This window comes from Xyrauchen texanus, chromosome 15 (assembly GCF_025860055.1).
Source record: "Xyrauchen texanus isolate HMW12.3.18 chromosome 15, RBS_HiC_50CHRs, whole genome shotgun sequence".
NCBI lineage: Eukaryota > Metazoa > Chordata > Actinopteri > Cypriniformes > Catostomidae > Xyrauchen > Xyrauchen texanus.
The window spans coordinates 3,667,506-3,687,086 of NC_068290.1; the positions used below are offsets into that span (position 1 = coordinate 3,667,506).

The window sequence follows — 19,581 nt, forward strand, 5'->3', positions numbered from 1 at the left end:
CTTCAGTTTTGTTGACTATTTCAAGCATTGTATCGCCTTCATTCCTCAAAACAATGATTGACTGATGAGTTTCTAGAGAAACTGTTTCTTTTTTGCCATTTTTTACCTAATATTGACCTTAAGACATGCCAGTCTATTGCATACTGTGGAAACTAAAAAACAAACTCAAAGACAAAGTTAAGCTTCATTTAATGAACCAAATATCTTTCAGCTGTGTTTGATATAATGGCAAGTGATTTTCTAGTACCATATTAGCAATTTAGCATGATTACTCAAGGATAAGGTGTTGGAGTGATGCTGCTGTCTAGATTTTATCAAAAATTACATTTTTCAAATAGTGATGGTGCTGTTTTTTACATCAATAATGTCCTGACTGTACTTTGTGATCAGTTGAATGCCACTTTGGTGAATTAAAGTACCGATTTCCTTCCAAAACAGCAAAATCTGTCCATTATTACAAACCTTTGGCCACCAGTGTACATTGATGTTCTTCTCTACATGTTCTCATTGGCTTTCAGGTGCTTGACTCCAAATGCAGACATGCGTCCGGACATCATTGAGGTCAGTGCTAGAATTTCTGACATCATGATGAAGTTTGTGGACAGTCTCTGTGCATCCTATAATTCACTGGAGAGAAGGGCGGAGAGAGACAGGAAGAGAGCGCAGAAGTACTTCCTGGAGAGAAACAAGACCAGCATGTACAGTCCACAACAGGTTAGCTCAGAAGATCTCTGGATGTTTTCACCTTTGAAACTGATGCATAATACGCAGAGATAAGTAAGACATTTGAGGTTTGGGTGGAGTTTGAGAAACCTCTTACCTGGTTTTCTCTTTCCAAAGTGATACAGGCTGAATGTTGTTCTTGTTTCAGAGTGCAGGCCTGAAAGAACAAGATCGTCAAGATGGACCACAGAGTTTTGAATCTTCTGCATCTGTTTTAGCAAGTGGAAAGGAACAACAACAAAGCGAAGGTTACACATAATCAATGAACCATAATCTCTGCTCTGGTGATATTTATAGTAACATCAAGATGCTGATTTTAAGACTGAATGCAGCCCCTGCATGTCAATACGTCAACCTTCTCTACTTTGATATTTAGGTGGCCTGCATAGCTCACTGACTACCACCCCTGGAGTCGTAAGTTCAAATCCAGGGTGTGCTGAATCTCCAGCCAGGTCTCCTAAGCAACCAAAATTGGCCTGGTTGCTAGGGAGGGTAGAGTCACATGGGGTAACCACCTCGTGGTCGCGATTAGTGGTTCTTGCTCTCAATGGGGCGTGTGGTAAGTTGTGCGTGGATCGCGGAGAGTAGCATGATCCTCCACATGCTGCGAGTCTCCGTGGTGTCATGCACAGCGAGTCACGTGATAAGATGCGCTGATTGACGGTCTCGGAAACGGAGGCAACTGAGACTTGTCCTCTACCACCAGGATTGTAGTGAGTAACTGCACCAACAAGAGGACCTACTAAGTAGTGGGAATTGGGCATTCCAAATTGGGAGAGAAGGGGATTAAAAAAGATAACCTTCTCTACTTTGAAAGGATCCATCAGTCCTTCAATTATATGTGTTGTGGGTGGAAACGCTGAATTTGCTGAATTTACTCTATTGCTTGTTTCCTTTCTTTAAAATGTGTAGAAATGGCCCAGTGCAGTGGAAAGTATTCTGATGAGCTAAACCCAGTCAGGTGAGTTTATCCACACAGTGGCCTTGCTTTTACAGAATTGGCTTGGATTTTATGTAGAAGCAGTAAAAGTGGAACTTTTTTGTGTTTGGCAGTGGGGATTTTCAAAAGGCAAAAACACGACCAGGTATTTATGATATTTCTGAGAATGCCTTAAATCTGTACTTGCAATTTTGTAACGTGTAACTCGTGTTTTCACTCGCTCACAGCATCGGCAGGTATTTGTTTATCTCAGAGAAAAGTTAGACAAATCGTTGATCCGAACCAAAGACTTCTTGAACTTCTGCATAAGATTATATTTATAACTCAGGTGAGATACAGATAATAAGTTTTGTTTTTAAACTTCCTCAACATGATATCAGAATTGACCCTCATGTTTCTGTGTGACAGGGTGGAGGGCGGGGATTATACACACTGCTAATCGTGATTATACACACCCGGTCCCTTAATTAGCCTGATAAGGTGTGCATAATCACGACCCGGCCCCGCCCTCCACCCCGTCACATTCTGCTCATACTGTGCTCAATTAATTGCAATGCTCATTTCTTGTTGTTCAATTCAATCTGAATTTAGAGTCAGAAGTATCCATTTTATAACTGTAATTTAAGAAATTTTTCAGAATGGTTGATTTTCTTGCATTTTTAGCCCATCTTTCATGTTTTTAGCTTCCACCAGCTCCCCAAAACAACTTCAAGCAGCGGGCGATAGAGCGCTTTAAGAAACCGCTGTTCACTTACGGCAGTGATCCATATAATCTGAAGGTGGAACTCAATAAGGTACTTTATCTGTTTTAATGCAATAAGTTAAATCATGCATAGAAACTCGGCACACAGCTTTTATTATGTTTCTTATAAGCATGAGCACACCTTATATATACAGTCCAGGGCAGCGTTTCCCAAAAGCATTGTAATCCTTAGTAGATAATTAAAAACCATTGGCGCTATTGGTCTCTACGATCAACTTAAGCTTGCAATGCTTTTGGGAAATGCAGCCCTGGACATTCAATTGGAATTGGAATTTTATGACACACAACATAAATAATTAAATCCTTATTTTGGCTATACAAAGTTATAGTAAATACTATTTAAAACAATTATTATTCTTCTGAGACCAACATTTCTGACTGTAGCTCCTACAGCTTTCACGCAACATCCACCCAATTTGGGACAAACCTTCAGACTGTTCTGATTCGGGTTAATATATCTTTTCTAACTAATCGGATATATAGTTTTCGCAGCACGAGCGATACAATTTCGGATAAATCCTATAAACTTACATTGAATGAATGTGCAGCCGAGCAATAAAGACCCACATAAACCTACACAAGGCCTTTAAATACAGAGTGGTGGTGGCGTAGTTGGCTAAAGCACAGAACTTGTAAGCAGAAGGTTGCTGGTTCGATCCCCACAGCCACCACCATTGTGTCCTTGAGCAAGGCACTTAACTCCAGGTTGCTCCGGGGGGATTGTCCCTGTAATAAGTGCACTTTTATCCAAATCTGGATAAAAGCATCTGCCAAATGCATAAATGCAAAATGTATCAAAAATAATGTATATATATATGCCAGTAATAACTTCTATGTGCAATACCCCATATATTATGTGTATGATATTATATATATATAATATTCATTCTCCAATGAGTCTGTGAGGGTTGAAATTCTAATTCAAATTACAGTTGTACATCCCGTTTGCTAACTCAAGTTCAATTAAGGAATTGAAGTGAAATTTAAATGGCATTGGCACACAGTCCGGACTGATTGGCAAAAAGGAATTTTGAATCTTTTTAGGCAAATCAATGGAGTAAAAAAAAGACATAATGACTCCATCTAGTGGTAACTGGTCAATTTCAGTGGAAAATGTATTCATTGTACTTTGAGCTGAATAATGTTGTTCGGACTTCAAACTTTGTCTTGGCAGGTCCTTCAAGGCAGTCAGGAGCTGGTGGAGATGACGTCAGCAAGCAGAGAGTGGTGGTCCATGATCCAGTCTCTAAGTTCAGACCCGCCATCTTCTGAAAGCCGTGGTAGATAAAGTCAATTTACCTAGATACATTTGACAGCATTAGAAACCCTGCTGAGCTCTTCTCATTGATTTGTAGGTGAATCAGGATACTCCAGTCTTCAAGATGGACTCACTTATGAGGACATACAGGTGATATTTTATAGAATGCATGTCTTACTGATTCTTCTGTACTGAAAACATTTGTGTTAAGAACGGTCTAGTGATCATATTTGATGAACGTTAAAGTGGAAATGATGCTGCTTTCAAAACTAATGACAGATAAAGTTGGTATCTTCTGACCTCTGAACCTGTCTGTCTTCAACATTTCAGACTATTGTGGAGGAAGTGCTTGAAGAGAATGGCTATTATAACACAACTCTGGGCAGGTAGTCTTCAAAAACACGTCTGTAAAAATGAAACTGTTTTCTGTCGAATTTTCTGTCCTCACCAGTCATTGACTGTCTGTGTGAGATGCAGGGGCGAGCTGGGTTCAGCTGTTGGGACGAGAAGAATTCAAACCCTGTGAGCTCCAGCAGCGCATCAGTGATTGATTGACACCTGTCACCTGCCTCCCAACAGACTTCAGCCTTTCAGGTCAACATGACACATGCAAAGATGACATGAACTTAATCACAGTATGAGTGTCAATCTGGGAATATTCCAGTAAATCAGATGCATCTGAAGAGCACATGCAGTGAGATGTGAAATATATCAAATTAAAAATATCAGTGTGTAAGCTATATTCAGTAGTTAATGGGATTTATTTACCTCATTTATGTGCACTTTGACGTATGAAAATTTCCCGGTTGACAGAAAATATATAAAATAAAATAATTTTAAATATATTTTATTTGTAATCTGCAAAAGCAATAAAATAAAATTAATTATAACAAAATATATATATATATATATATATATATATATATATATATTATTCTGTGTATTTGTTTGTCTCAATATCAATATCCTTAAAATATCAAATAAATTTTCTGAACTGTGTATCATAATATATCTTAAACCAAGCTTATTTTTAGCCCTTTTGTCAAATTTATTTCTAGTTTTAAGCATAAATAAAAAATGTAAAAATAATATTTTAAGTAAACTCAAAATGAATTTATCTTGTTTTTAGGAGCTTTTATCTGTATTATTATTATAGTTGTTGTTATTTTGCCTTGTAAATTAATACTACTCTTCCTACAACTGTAGTGTACAGTATATGTACTGTATTCAGTATGCACATTTTCTGTATGCACAAAACAATGCGCTTTACTTTCCATTTCCAGTGTGAAGAATGAACCAAAAGTAATATAAACCACATTCTTTAACGTCTCATCCTTGAATATCATTGGACTGCCCAAATCTAAAGTAGGCCCTATTATATCCAAGATGATAACTGGCCTTCTTTTTCTGTACTATTGGTATTAAATGCATCATGTGTCCTATTTCACTTACAAGTGGTTAAACAAAGGCAGTGCAATAAACAGACATTATATGTATAGTGCAAACATATTAGACATAGAATTAGAGACATGAAAACAAATGGAAAGTAATTATTTATTGATTTACTTTATATCGGTAGATTTCAACTATACATACTTTAGAAGATTAATAGAACATTATTTTAGAAACAAAGACATGAACACCAAATTTTAACAAAGGAATATTACTGTATCTCTTACTAATATATGTATTACTGAGTAAATGCCCATATAGTCAAGCTGTTTCCATATGCATAGAATAAACCAGGAGCAGTGTATCCCAAAAAAACTGGGATTTTAACATCGTTTCCCTGCTCTGATAAAACACGCAAGAAAAAAAGTTCTTTATGTCCATGTGGCAAAGAGTTGTAAGGCAATCCTAATACACCAGTACAAACCATAAATACAATTCCATCTCTTTCAAATTGTGCACGAAACATACTTTGTCAACGTTGCTTCCGAACGCATATTGGAAGACATACAACATCTAAAAAAAATGTAAAACATTGTCCTCTACTCATTTAAAGTGACACCGCTCACAAATGACAGCTGATAGGCAGATCCGTTCTTCCGGTGCACCGCCATTATGGTGTTGTGGTCGAGAATGCACGTGCAAACCTGCGGTTTGTGATTGCTACCTCCGAACACATCGTGCAAAAGCATCACACCTGTCGTACAGGTTAAAACGATGCTAACATGCATCAAGACTGCTAGTCAATGCTAGCAACAGACAAACATTCAGAAAACAATGACATCACATCATATATATTTATATATACATTTACAACACATAATCAGTCTTTTAAAGACGACATCTCAGTCTATTAAACAGGATACAACATGAAGCTGCTCTTATGAATAGCAATGCATTAGCAGCTATTGCACATAATATTCCAAGCTCTGCTTGAAAATATTGGAGTCTATCTAATGTTAACAATAGTGTGATCTTAAATTTGGCAAGAAAACAGAGTGGTTCCACAAATAAAACAATATCTAATACAATTTTAACCATTTGAATGCCTGCTTTAGCAGTACAGCTAAGACTACAGTTTCAGTATGCAGTAGTCAAAGGGTCTTTATTCATAAAAAAAAAAAAAAAATGGTGCGTTATTTCAACACTTCAAGCCTTATGAGTTAAAAAAAAGCATGTTAAATACATTCAAGAGTAAAATGTTCAACCCACGTTGGTCAGACAGAAAGTAGAGGAAGCACATGTTGGTTTAAGGTTGGATTTCGAAGGCTAGCAGCTCCTCTGAGTGCATGTTATTTAGCGAGCGCAGTTCAGGCAGCTTTAGCAGCAGCTTGGTAAAGATGGTCGAGTCACTCGAGTGGTTCTCCATGATCAGGTTCCTCAAAGCTCTGATAAGAGTGTCCTGCAAGACCTCCACAGCGTTTATGTTCTCAATGGCTGTCCGGTCTGCAAAGGCAAACAAAATATTTTTTAGTCAAACTCAAAGATGCGCTTTATTACTGTTTAAATGTCTCATATTTGTTTCAATAAACTGCCATTCTAACCGAAACGGCAACTTTGTATGAGCTCAAACTGTACATGAACACAAAAACACCAAAGTGATAGCGGTGGCGGCTCTAATTTCATATGGAAAGCTGTTCCACAGCCTCGGACCCGCAACAAAAAAAAGACTTGATCCCCTTTGAGTTTTCAGTGTGACTGAGGAATAATAACTTGTTTGCCGATCTTAATGATCTAGAAGACTGGTGAAAAGCGATGAGGTCAGAAACATAAACAGGAGCCATTCCATGCACCGCTTTAAAAACATACAGCAGGACCTTATATTTTATCCTGAACTGGACCGGCAGCCACTGAAGCGAGGCCAGTATTTGAGAAATATGGTCCCTGTCCGCCACATTCTGAACTAACTGCAGCCACAAAATCTAGAACGATGCAAGAAACATCTAAGAACAATGCAAAATCTAAACGAGAAGAAATAAAATCATGTATGATCTTCTCTAAATCCTTAGCTAAGAGAACTGGTTTAAGTTTAGCAATGGATCTAAGATGAAAAAAACAGCTCTTATCCACAGCATTGATTTACTTATCAAATTTAAGATAGGGGTCAAAAACAACCCCCAAATTGCTTATTTGTTTGTGCAAATAAGCTGATCATGGACTATATCCACACAACCTCCAGCGGGCCCAAAAATCATAATCTCGGTCTTTCCCTCATTTAACTGGAGGAGGTTGTGAGCCATCGTTTTTAACCTCCTTCAAGCAAGACAAAAGTGACTTAAAAATACAATTATTACCTGGTTTCAAAGGGAGATAAATGTGTGTATCATCAGCGTAAAAGTGGTAAGAAATACCACATTTAAAAAAATAAATAAAAATCAATCCCAGAGCAAGCATATACAAAGGAAATTACATGGGTCCTATAACAGATCCCTGAGGGACCCCACAAGTAATAGGTGGTGAGGATGACGAAAAGTCACCAAACCTCACTGAAAATTATCGCTCTCAAGATCAGAGAACCATTTTAGGACTGTCCCGCGAATCCCAGCCACCTGCGATAAGCGAATTATAAGAATCGCATGGTCTATTTTGTCATATGCTGCACTCAGGTCCAATAAAATTAAGGCAGCATAATTACCCGAATCTCTGATTAAGAGAAGGTCATTCACAACTCTTTAATTAGGCAGACTCTGTGCTGTGACCCGCCCTAAAACCTGATTGAAATTTATCTAAAACATAATTTCTCCCTAAAGAACTACTTTTTCTAAAATTTTAGATAAAGGTATCGTAGAAATAGGCCGATAGTTCTTCAACTCTAAAGGGTCTAAACTTGGCTTCTTAAGAAGCGACTGAACCACCGCTTGCTTAAGCATAGTGAAACACTCCCAGTATAGAGACTGCTATTAATCACGGAAGTAATACTAGGACTAATAACATCAACCATCTCCCTGAGCAGACGTGAGGGTACAGCATCACATAAACAAGAAGTGGGCTTCCAGCAAACAAAACTATCTTTAACATATAATGGAGAAACAGGGTCAAACTGGTCAAAAATCTTACTATTACTAGTTGTCACCACAGAATCGATAACTTGTGCAGGAAAAACAGATCTAATCTCATACATTTTTTCCACAAAATATTTCAGGAACATTTTGCATGTATGTGAGGAGGACCTATCTTAAACCGGACCTATCAGCCATATTGAATAATCTGTTTATGGTTGAACAGAACTCTAGGGGCCTTACAATTTCCATTTTAGATGGACATTTTTTTTAAACTTAGATTTAGTTTTTTCTATAAGTGGAACATTATGCCAGCATAATTTGGCTGCCTGTGACTAGGAACAGCCTTTGCATTGGGAGCATGCCTATGATGCCTTAAAATGTTGCCTAGGTTGGCAGCTCGCATTGTCTTACCTGCAGACACCAGAACCACAGCGGTGAAGAGACTCATCTCCTCCTCGTTAAGTTGCAGGGTGGTCAGTTTCTCACTGAACTCAAACATACAGTTGAGCAGCTCTCCAGCACCCAAAGAGTGCAATAAGTCCATGTTGTACTTCCTGCCGCTGAGGAAGCTCACAGTCCGCTCTTTCACATCAAACAAAGACACAAACCGCACCATCAACACCTGCACAGATGAAAGAGAGGAGGAAACATGAGTCTAGTGAACAGCCTTTCCTATCCGAAATTTAAGAAGCACAGCAATTAACAGAGGTAATCAAGACACCGTAAATGACTGCAAACATTGACTATTCTTATCTGAAAAATGGACCCTTTGATAAGGGTAATATTTTTTTAGGTGGGGCCAAGCAAAGGGTCAGTTGTTGGTAGGCTTTACAAATGTTTTCATGTCAGGACTTGTGTTGCATTACCTCAAATGTTCCAGCCTTCAGAAGGTTGACTTGGTCATTTTGGGAGAGATCCTGAAAGCCGGGGATCCGCTTTGCAAACTCCACGACTTCTCTGACAGCAGGGATGAAACCTCTGGAAAACTCCTCCCAGATTTCATGACCGGGCTTGCAGGGGTCCACGAAGGGAGAAAAATTCATGGGACATACCTGAGAGACAACAGTACATACAAAGGTGGTGAAAACTACAATTTAAAAAGATACACATGCATACCTATTCAGCATTGCTTAGTGGAACAAGATGGCAGACAAGAAATTCAACAATTAAAAATGAACACAGTAGACAGCAAAGCAGCTTACTTTGTTTTGAAACAGAGCCAGTAACTCTTACACTAAGGTATATTGCAACTGATGCATATTCCTTCATATTCGGGTGTACTATCCCTTTAGGACTAAAACAGAAAAAGGTCACTTACCAGATGCCCTCTGTTTCCTCCTCTTTGGAGTTCGTTGATGCTGTTCCCGTTGTATGCGTGGTAAGGAAAGTTTTCTTGCACACCTCCACTAAGGTTTCGACTGCACTGTTGGGTCGCTTGGTACTCAGTAACATATTCCCTGTAAGATGCAGTTGTGACTTGCAGGCCGTTCTCACAGTCGGAGCGTCGCTGGATGTCGACGACACCACTTCCATTCAAACATTGCATCCAGCATTCTCGCTGTTGCTTCTCGTCCTTGATACTACAGCTCAGGGTTTCTGAGCTGGCAGGTGAGACTGAACTGATGTACGTGAACAGGTCCTCACTCCGAACAGCTCTGTTGCTCACTGCATCTTCCTCGCCACTGTCCGACGAACAGGAGGACGCAGAACTCATGGATGTATCCATGGGAATGACTGATTCGGAGTCCCGGCAAGGATCCGAAGAGGACTGCGGTGAATCCGGCGGCGATGATGAGGAAAAGCTGGAGTCACTCTGGTTGGTCTCGATAGCGCACGGTGTGACCTGTGTGCTGTGAAGCATACACTGGAGTTGATTGTTGTTCATCATGCTGTCCATGGTCGACTGCATCTCCAGAAGCATGCGCTGTTTTTCCCGTTTGGGGATGCGTCCGAATCGAACAGCTGAAAAATATTGTGTTTATTAAGAACTACGGCAACCTCAAAATGCTTCCCTAAAATTAGAGTTCTGTTATTGTTTACTTGCATTATTTAATGTCACTCCAAACCTGTATGATACAAAAGATGTTAGACTGAATGACAGCATCAGTCGCCATCATTTTGCCCAACATCTCCTTTTGTGTTGCACGGAAGAAAGTCATACAGGTTTGGAACAACATAGGGTATGTAAGGCCACATCCACACCACCAAAATACTAAATAAGTGATTAACAAGGTGACCGATGGTTCCCAACCCTAGTGTCAAGCTCACAAGCTTAAGCACATCAGGAAGTTGAATCGTGAAGGACCAAACTCACCATCTCTTGACATCCCGACTGATAAACACTTCCTGAAGCGGCACTGCTGGCAGCGATTACGGTTAATTCGCACAATAGTGCAGCTCTCCATTTTCAGACATTTCTTGTACTGAATATTCTGTTGGATGCTTCTTCTGAAGAAACCCTATAAAACATGAATCAATGGAATTATACCTTGGCATATATCATACCTGGAGATGAAAACTGGGCGAGGAAGGGTTTTCTTACCTTGCAACCTTCGCAGGCATGCACACCATAGTGGAAGCCCGAGGCCACGTCTCCACACACCTTACACAGTAGCACCATTCCACTGAGCTCTGGAAAATAAACATCATTTATGGGTTAGGCCATTTGGATTAATGATTGATCAATATTGGTACCAAATATTCAACATGATCACAAGGGAAATTGCTATTTTGCTTCCGAATGTTCATGTACCCTGATTCAACCCTATTCAACTGAATTACGGACAAGCCCCAACCCCCCAACGCATTTTGCTCAATGCACTCTAGACACGGGTTCTGATCCTGTACAAACTAGGAAGTAATTGCGTTCACATAAACAATGATGGGCACGATTAAGCTCTAAAATGACATATTTACTCCACTGACAGTTATGTTTAAGGTTGGGGTTTAAGTTAGGCCATAGGGTTAATCAAATATGCAACTCTGTTGACTGTATTACATCATTTACAACTAAAAATAAAACTCTCTTTAGGTGCCACCATGTGGACATTTTATCCAGTAACTGAAACTCACCCTGGTTAGACAAAAAGATGTTGCTAGTGTACAAAAAACTTTAGAATTGACACTCACTTGTGATGCTGCTCTTGCCGGAAAGTGTCGTCCCGGTCTTGTCAGAGGTATAGCTGCGCGGGTGAGAGTGCTTGGAGAGTTGTCCAACGGTGAGCAGGTCTGTATTACGGCTCGGATTGATGAGCAGAGGCGGAGAGGATGAAGGGGAGCGGCTGTTTGAGCTGTCACTCATGCATGACTCAGGGCTGGGGGCGGACCTTGCGGAGCAAACGTACGCTATGACGCCTCCTTGGAAATAAGTAAAAGAGGAATTTGTGAAAATGTAGACTTTGGCAAAGAACGTTAGAGGAATTATTCACTAATTTATTTGAATTTCACCATTTATATTACAGGCTATTTATGAAAATAAATGTATTAATTCTTGATGGAAAGACATTATCTTCTGACCCCTTGTTTTATCTGCTGGTCTGATTTTTAATCTTCAAGTCTGAGAATTTCAGCACAACCTTATGAATCATCATAACCCTAATCATCATAACCCTAAACTAACCAAACCCTATCACCAATACTTGAGATGCAATGAAGCAGGACAAAGTGCATCATGATACAGTCTGACCTGCTTCATTGCATCTCAAGTATTCTCATGCCAACTGGTGTGCTCCAATCGTTGGTCATCAGCATCATACAAGTATGTCCTGCAAATAAGCTTGCATGAGGAAATTAGAAATAAAAGTGCTTAAAAATGGCCTTTTGTTGTCGTGAAATGAGTGACTAATAATACAGACTAATTACAGAAAAAAGTTCCAAGATATTGCAATGGGTTTTACATATGTACCTTGAATACTATATAAATACTGTGGTACATATCAAACAATACCACGGTATTGCCATCTGAAACATCACACTGTACCATGGTACTGCCAAAGAGCTTTTTTCCATGCATTTATAGTTTTACACCATTATAGTAACTTACAATTAGTGCATACATTGATTTATTCTACATTAACTACACAAAACTGCTGAAAATCTCTTTTATTGTGCCTTTACCAAAATGGTAGAAATAGATATTTAAACGCTTAAAACGCTTTTTAAATGGCTCAAAAAGCGTGCAGTACTTGCTATTTGAGTATGAGGTTAATGCACATTTGTATTTGGATATGTTTTATTGCATATTATTTTGATTTGGAGGAAGTATCGTAATAAAAAACTTAAAGGGAAAACAAAGATTTATTTAAAAATGACTACTATTATTTTTACACATACATCCCCTTCTTTCTTTCTTTTTTTAATGTAGGTTACTTAACCAGGAATAACCATCAGTTTCTCAGACCCACCCACACGTGGAACTAGCATGTTTAGTACGGTACAGAATCTAGGTCACTACATATGTACAGCTGCCCTCACGTTTTACTGCAGCGAGTCTGAAGCCTGGGCAGTGTGCTAAATTATGCAAACTCCTCGTTTACACCCCGCCCGTACAGCGTCGACCAATCAGAACGCAGCACATGACTTCTAGTACACACATGCACATGGCTAGGCAACGCGAGACATGTGAGGTCGCCAGTTCTAGTACTCGGCGTACTAACCGCTCGTGACGTCAAGGGCACTCCTAACCTACTTACACACTGCGCTGCAGCTGTGTTGTGCAAACCATTGAAAATATGTCATTTCATGCGCCATATGCAAAGATGTTAAAAACAGCATTTTAATTAACTAAAAATATATATATATATATATTTATTATCGCATACTTTCAACGCGTATGCTCTGTTTGGGGACTAAAAGAGCCCGAGTGCTTTAAATACATACATACATACATACATACATACATACATACATACATACATATATATATATATATATATATAAATGGGTTAACTTTTCCTAATCTGATGAGAACTGACACATTTATTCAACTTGTTAACAGCGATCAAACGTCCTCCTTGGGAAATGTTACATTACTTATGTTTAAAATAAATCTATAGGGATAAACATGTTTAAATGCAATGTATTTTCACATTTCACAAAAGTAATGTTTTGTGATCAGCTTTAAGCTTCAATAATGGGTCTTAAATGGACTTTAATTTGGTCAGAGGAACACATTAACTAGAGTAAATAATATAGTTTCACACATACATCATTGGGTAAATCAGATCTGGATCAGAACACAATTCTTCAAATAAAAGGAGTCTGTATATCTACATTGAACACATAAAAATGGTAAAATAATCATTTGTTTTTAATCAGATGCCTTACCTTGTTTTGCTGCGTCCATATTTGAACTCTTCAGAATTGCAAATAGATCCTGATATTTACAGTTCACCCAGTAACAATAATTCCAGGTTGACAGCTTTATGTGTAACTCGCAGTTCTAGAGCAGCTCAGAGGCAACAATGTAACAATGTATCCTCAGATCACTGAATGTATCACTGAATGTATTATTCCGTCAGACTCGCGCGCTTGTTCAGCTAGAACTGAATGTTCTTCTCCGTCTGTTTCTGTCTCTATGAGCGGGCTGGACTCATTTTATTAACCTAGTGACACACTTTCAGCGCTTCAGAGGCGGAGTCAAAGCAAGAGCTCGTGTCTCTACTGTCTCACTGCTGCAACGTGAGTCCGACGGTTTTGGGAACATCGTGTAGCTCATTACTCCGCCACACGCAGCCAAAATAGCAACAAACGCCAGCGGAGGATAATAGGGGGAGGAAACCTCATGAAAAGAGAGAACATTTCACGGAATTTGGGCGATCACTCCTACGAAATCAGATTAGACATGATACATTATAGAACTTAGGTACTTGTAGGTTTTAGCTGAATTATATATATATATATATATATATATATATATATATATATATATATATATATATACACATACGTACAGTACTATTCATATCATTATTTTTGAAGACATCCTCACTATGCAACATTTTCACAAGTGCATAAAAGCTTTGCACAGTACTGTATGTATGCATGTATGTATATATTTCAATATTTTCCCCTCAACTTCATGAGGTGCATCCTAGGATGTGTACTGAACACTTGTTGGATGCTTTTCCTTCAACTTATCAATTGAAACTTTATTTTAAAAAGACATTTTAGCTTTGTTAAAAAAAAAGTAACATTTATATTTGTCAACAAAACACATTTTAAGCATTTAAGCTTAAGCCTTGCATAAAACTGTTTTAGACTAGTCTTACTAGTTAGTCGTCTAAAATGTTGGTCTTAATTTTTTCAGTCAGTTGCATAAAAACTTAGATCAGTCAAATTAAAAAACCAAAATGTAAGACAGCACACCTCAGGCTAACTTTTGTTTACATTCCATTTTGCCATTGAAAATAACTGTCAGCTGAGCCAGTGGGGCTGAAAGGGGCTTGAGTTGAGACTTGGTTGAAGACTTTGACTTCAAAAATGGAAACAAAATGTTGTGTTTTTAATTATTTGGGTTAAATCACTAAATGTGTTCATTAAAATACATTTTGAGACATTGTAGTCCTCTAATAAGCAAATATTCTCAGCGAATAAAAAATGTATTGAGCGTCCACTGTTGGCCATTTTTTTTAAGCTGTTCAGTGTCTTATTTTTCCCACAATGCAATGCAAATTAGACTGTCTTACTAAAGACAACTGTGAGCTTGTTTTATGCAACAGGCTTTCTATGGCGTCTTTAGCTAGTCAAACTAATTGTTAGATGCAGTCTTTAGTTAATGGCTATGTTTATGCAACCGGCCCCAGCAGCTTTAAAAGAAAATATTTTATATGGAACATACTTTATTTCAGAGTTGAGCACACTGTTGCAACAACCCCCTAAATTAAAAAAAAAACTCTTAAGACATTTTCACTAAGGTTTTCTTTACTTAAAGGAGCTATGAGCGATTTAAGCCGTTCTACAATTTCCACAAGCTGAGCCAATGGATTAGCCACGCCCCCTCTTTCCAAAACGCCACACTCCAAAGATACCAAATGAGCTTTTGAGATGACACGAGCAGAAATGGCTGTCAAAAACAACAGCACCCTAAACTGACAACTGTTATGAGCAACATGCCATAAAAATGGCATTAAGCCTCAATAATTTGCTGCAACTACAACACAAACGCACAAAATGATTGACAGGCAGAAATCGTCATTGTCCACGGCCTGCGGACACATTTTTGTTTGCTTAGAGTCTAGAGCGGTCACAGAGACCAGTGAGATAGCTCATCGACACTTGTTGAATTCATATGTTTTAGGAAGTAGTAAAATGTGTTGCATTAGATTTTACCTGAAAAGTGTAAACACTGTGGCTCTGTCGCACTTTCCAAATTGCTCTGTTTGTTTGAGCGGCCACAGAAGGGGAAGATTCATTCATATTTATGAGGAAAGCTCTAGCTGACTTGTTAGGGTTAGGTTATAGTTTTCTGAGGAATATTACTGAATCGTCTAATCAGGTATCGTTAAACTACTTTCCAGAAAAAATTGTGAGCAGCCCCAGAACCCCTCCACCAGGGGAAGCCTTCAAGGTTAGCAAAACAAAGTGTAACATGGCGGTATATTTGTAAGGAGACCAGAGGTCATTCTTTTTGAATGGGTGTCAATGGAGGAGATGCTTCAGTATGCTGAATAAACTCACTTCATCATGCTACTCTTCAACATGCTTTACATGAATCAATCCCTTTAAAGTGAACTATACACTCAACTAAAGGATTATTAGGAACACCATACTAATACTGTGTTTGACCCCCTTTCGCCTTCAGAACTGCCTTAATTCTACGTGGCATTGATTCAACAAGGTGCTGAAAGCATTCTTTAGAAATGTTGGCCCATATTGATAGGATAGCATCTTGCAGTTGATGGAGATTTGTGGGATGCACATCCAGGGCACGAAGCTCCCGTTCCACCACATCCCAAAGATGCTCTATTGGGTTGAGATCTGGTGACTGTGGGGGCCATTTTAGTACAGTGAACTCATTGTCATGTTCAAGAAACCAATTTGAAATGATTCGAGCTTTGTGACATGGTGCATTATCCTGCTGGAAGTAGCCATCAGAGGATGGGTACATGGTGGCCATAAAGGGATGGACATGGTCAGAAACAATGCTCAGGTAGGCCGTGGCATTTAAACGATGCCCAATTGGCACTAAGGGGCCTAAAGTGTGCCAAGAAAACATCCCCCACACCATTACACCACCACCACCAGCCTGCACAGTGGTAACAAGGCATGATGGATCCATGTTCTCATTCTGTTTACGCCAAATTCTGACTCTACCATCTGAATGTCTCAACAGAAATTGAGACTCATCAGACCAGGCAACATTTTTCCAGTCTTCAACTGTCCAATTTTGGTGAGCTCTTGCAAATTGTAGCCTCTTTTTCCTATTTGTAGTGGAGATGAGTGGTACCCGGTTGGGTCTTCTGCTGTTGTAGCCCATCCGTCTCAAGGTTGTGCGTGTTGTGGCTTCACAAATGCTTTGCTGCATACCTCGGTTGTAACGAGTGGTTATTTCAGGCAAAGTTGCTCTTCTATCAGCTTGAATGAGTCGGCCCATTCTCCTCTGACCTCTAGCATCAACAAGGCATTTTCAGCCCACAGGACTGCCGCATACTGGATGTTTTTCCCTTTTCACACCATTCTTTGTAAACCCTAGAAATGGTTGTGCGTGAAAATCCCAGTAACTGAGCAGATTGTGAAATACTCAGACCGGCCCGTCTGGCACCAACAACCATGCCACGCTCAAAATTGCTTAAATCACCTTTCTTTCCCATTCTGACATTCAGTTTGGAGTTCAGGAGATTGTCTTGACCAGGACCACACCCCTAAATGCATTGAAGCAACTGCCATGTGATTGGTTGATTAGATAATTGCATTAATGAGAAATTGAACAGGTGTTCCTAATAATCCTTTAGGTGAGTGTATTTGGAGTTTACTACGATAAAATTCAGGTCAGTTTACAGCTCTCCCCATTGATTTGTATGATATCCTCAAAAAGTGATTTACTGTAGTAGTAACATTTGAAAGTTTTGGGTAGTAGAAAAGGCATTACTAGGGCGATTGGACTGCAAAGTGTCTGCAGTTAAAGAATGGCCCACATAATAACTGTTGCCATAAATATGATTTGGCTATTTTCAAGGCAGTAAGATTACTTATACGTGACTCTAGCAATGTTTTTATGGGGTCAAATAAAATAATGTGCAACACTGACATTTTCCAGTAATTAGGTCTCCACAGCAGAGAACTCTGGGACAACAAAAGGGGTGTGGTTAAATGTACCAGGTGAAATACCAAAATAGCCATATAGTTTAATAGGTCTATCACATTGAAACCACAATCTATGAATCATTAACCAGATCATCATCTCTCACTTAGTTACTTAACATATTTAATTGAAGTCTCTCAGATTGCTGGACTTGAACCTTAGGTTTAAATATTCTTCTCTTTTAATTCTTTTAGTATGGTTATATATATATATATATATGAATAGTGCGCAAATGGAGCACCTTTGAGATGGTGAGTGTAACTGAAGCTGTTGATATTCCTTACCAAACACAGTCAGCAGTCAACTACTGACATCTAGTGGAATTACTAGCCACATACAAAGACAAGAAAAAGTATGTGAACCCTTTGGATTTAGCTGGTTTTCTGCATTAATGTATAGACAAACACAATGTGCTTAAGCTGACAACACAAACAATTATAACCGTTCATGTTTTTATTGAACACATCCCATGAAACACTTCACATTGCTGTGGAAAAAGTAATTTAACCCTTGGATGTATTAACTGGTTGATCCTGCTTTGGCAGCAATAACTTCAAACAAGCATTTCCGGATTAGACCTGCACAACGTTCAGGAGATGTTTTGGAGCATTCTTCCTAAAAGAAGTGCTCCAGCTCAGCCATATTCTTAGGATGTCTGGTGTGAACGGCTCTCTTGACATCATTCCACAGCATCTCTATTGGGTTAAGGCCTGCGCTCTGACTGGGACACTCCAGAAGGTGGATTTTCTTTTTTTGAAGCCGTTCTGTAGTGGATTTACTTATATGTTTAGGGTCATTGTCCTGCTGCATCACTCAACTTCTACTGAGCTTCAGCTGGAACACAGACACCCTGACATTATCCTGTAGGATATCCTGATAAACTTGGGAATTCATTTTTCACTCAATGATGGCAAGTGGTCCAGGCCAAGAAGCAGCAAAGCAGCTCCAAATCATGATGCTCCCTACACCACACTTCACCGCTGGAATGATGTTTTTATGTTGGTATGCGGTGCACTTTTTTTTTTTTCACAATACGTAGTGCTGCGCGTTCTTCCCAAACAAATCAACCTAAGTTTCATCAATCCACAAAAATGTTCCCAGGAGCATCGTGGACTGTCAAGGTGGTCTTTGGCAAACTTCAAGCAGGCACTCAGCAAAGTTTTTGTTGGAAAGCAGCTACATCCTTCAGGACACCATACCTATATCATGTTTTTCATATAGTAGACTCATGAACAGAGATATTAACCAATTGCAGTGATTCCTTCAAGTCTTTATCTGTCTCTCTAGGGTACTTTTTACCTCATCGAGCATTCTGTGTGGTGCCCTTTGAGTCATCTTGGCTGGACGGCCACTTCTAGTGAGAGTACCTATAGTACTAAATCAGCTCTTCATTTATAGACAATTTGTCTAACTGTGGACAGATGAATATCTAAACTCTTCAATATAACTTTGCAACTCTTTCCAGCTTTATGCAAAGCAACCATTCTTGATCGTAGGTCTTCTGATCATAGGTCTTCTTTTTGGGAGGCATGGTCCAAGTAAGCAGATGCTTCTTGTGAATAGCAAACTCAAAATGTTTGAGTGCTTTTTACAAGTCAAAGTAGCTCTAACCCACACCTCCAATCTCTTTTCATTAATTGGATGCCAGGTTTGCCAACTCTAGTTAGCTTGTGTTGACATCATTAGCCAAGGGGTTCACATACTTTTTCCAACCTACACAGTGAATGTTTGAATGATGTATTCAATATGTACAAGGACATTAATTATTGTAACTTGGATGAAAATACAAACCACACTTTAAGGCAAATTTATACATAAATGCAGGTTATTGCGAAGGGTTCACGCACCACATACAACCATCCTTACATCAGTGATTCAGTGTGTTGTTTGAACCGGAATAAGGTGTACATGACATGATATTGTTTATAAGTATGTCCTGTGGAATTTATTGTATCATGTGAAATATGAATAACTAACTGATAAAATATCAAATGGACAGTTTCCACAAGCATCTCATCTCTGTGAATGGGATATAGTGACATCATTTACCAGCTAACAAACACAATTTGGCCCAAGCAGAAATCAGACAATGCAAAGTGGGTTATTGTTCAGTAAAGCAATGAGCCCTTTCAACACTTAATTAAA

At 39.0% G+C, this 19,581-nt stretch overlaps 3 protein-coding genes across 3 annotated transcripts in view; 2 read left to right on the forward strand and 1 right to left on the reverse strand.

Moving 5' to 3' along the window:
• The window catches only part of LOC127655440 (free fatty acid receptor 3-like), a 526,022-nt gene extending 522,857 nt beyond the window's left edge, over positions 1–3,165 (forward strand). The window contains exon 3 of the transcript XR_007972043.1: positions 3,070–3,165. The gene's annotated coding sequence lies outside the window, so the exon portion shown is untranslated. The remainder of the gene's footprint in view (positions 1–3,069) is intronic.
• nek10 (NIMA-related kinase 10) overlaps positions 1–4,367 on the forward strand; it is a 28,050-nt gene extending 23,683 nt beyond the window's left edge. The window contains exons 27-36 of the mRNA XM_052143260.1: positions 519–714; positions 872–971; positions 1,636–1,684; positions 1,777–1,808; positions 1,891–1,991; positions 2,347–2,457; positions 3,601–3,706; positions 3,782–3,834; positions 4,015–4,070; positions 4,162–4,367. Of these exons, the coding sequence (XP_051999220.1) occupies positions 519–714; positions 872–971; positions 1,636–1,684; positions 1,777–1,808; positions 1,891–1,991; positions 2,347–2,457; positions 3,601–3,706; positions 3,782–3,834; positions 4,015–4,070; positions 4,162–4,210 (853 nt within the window). The 3' untranslated portion in view covers positions 4,211–4,367. The remainder of the gene's footprint in view (positions 1–518; positions 715–871; positions 972–1,635; positions 1,685–1,776; positions 1,809–1,890; positions 1,992–2,346; positions 2,458–3,600; positions 3,707–3,781; positions 3,835–4,014; positions 4,071–4,161) is intronic.
• Positions 4,368–6,229: 1,862 nt separating this feature from the next.
• nr1d2a (nuclear receptor subfamily 1, group D, member 2a) lies at positions 6,230–13,726 on the reverse strand. The gene is made up of 8 exons (XM_052143975.1): positions 13,461–13,726; positions 11,265–11,492; positions 10,678–10,766; positions 10,450–10,594; positions 9,454–10,097; positions 9,002–9,187; positions 8,547–8,757; positions 6,230–6,579 (listed from the first exon to the last, which is right to left on the reverse strand). The coding sequence occupies exons 1-8, from the start codon at positions 13,477–13,479 to the stop codon at positions 6,383–6,385; spliced, it is 1,719 nt and encodes a 572-aa protein (XP_051999935.1). The 5' UTR covers positions 13,480–13,726; the 3' UTR covers positions 6,230–6,382.
• Between the last annotated feature and the right edge of the window lie 5,855 nt (positions 13,727–19,581).

Coding starts and splice junctions, on each gene's coding strand:
- nr1d2a (XM_052143975.1), bottom strand. Junction 10,595..10,677: donor ATGCCTGCGAAGGTTGCAAG/GTAAGAAAACCC, acceptor CATGTTTTATAG/GGTTTCTTCAGAAGAAGCAT. Junction 9,188..9,453: donor GAGGAAACAGAGGGCATCTG/GTAAGTGACCTT, acceptor GTTGTCTCTCAG/GTATGTCCCATGAATTTTTC.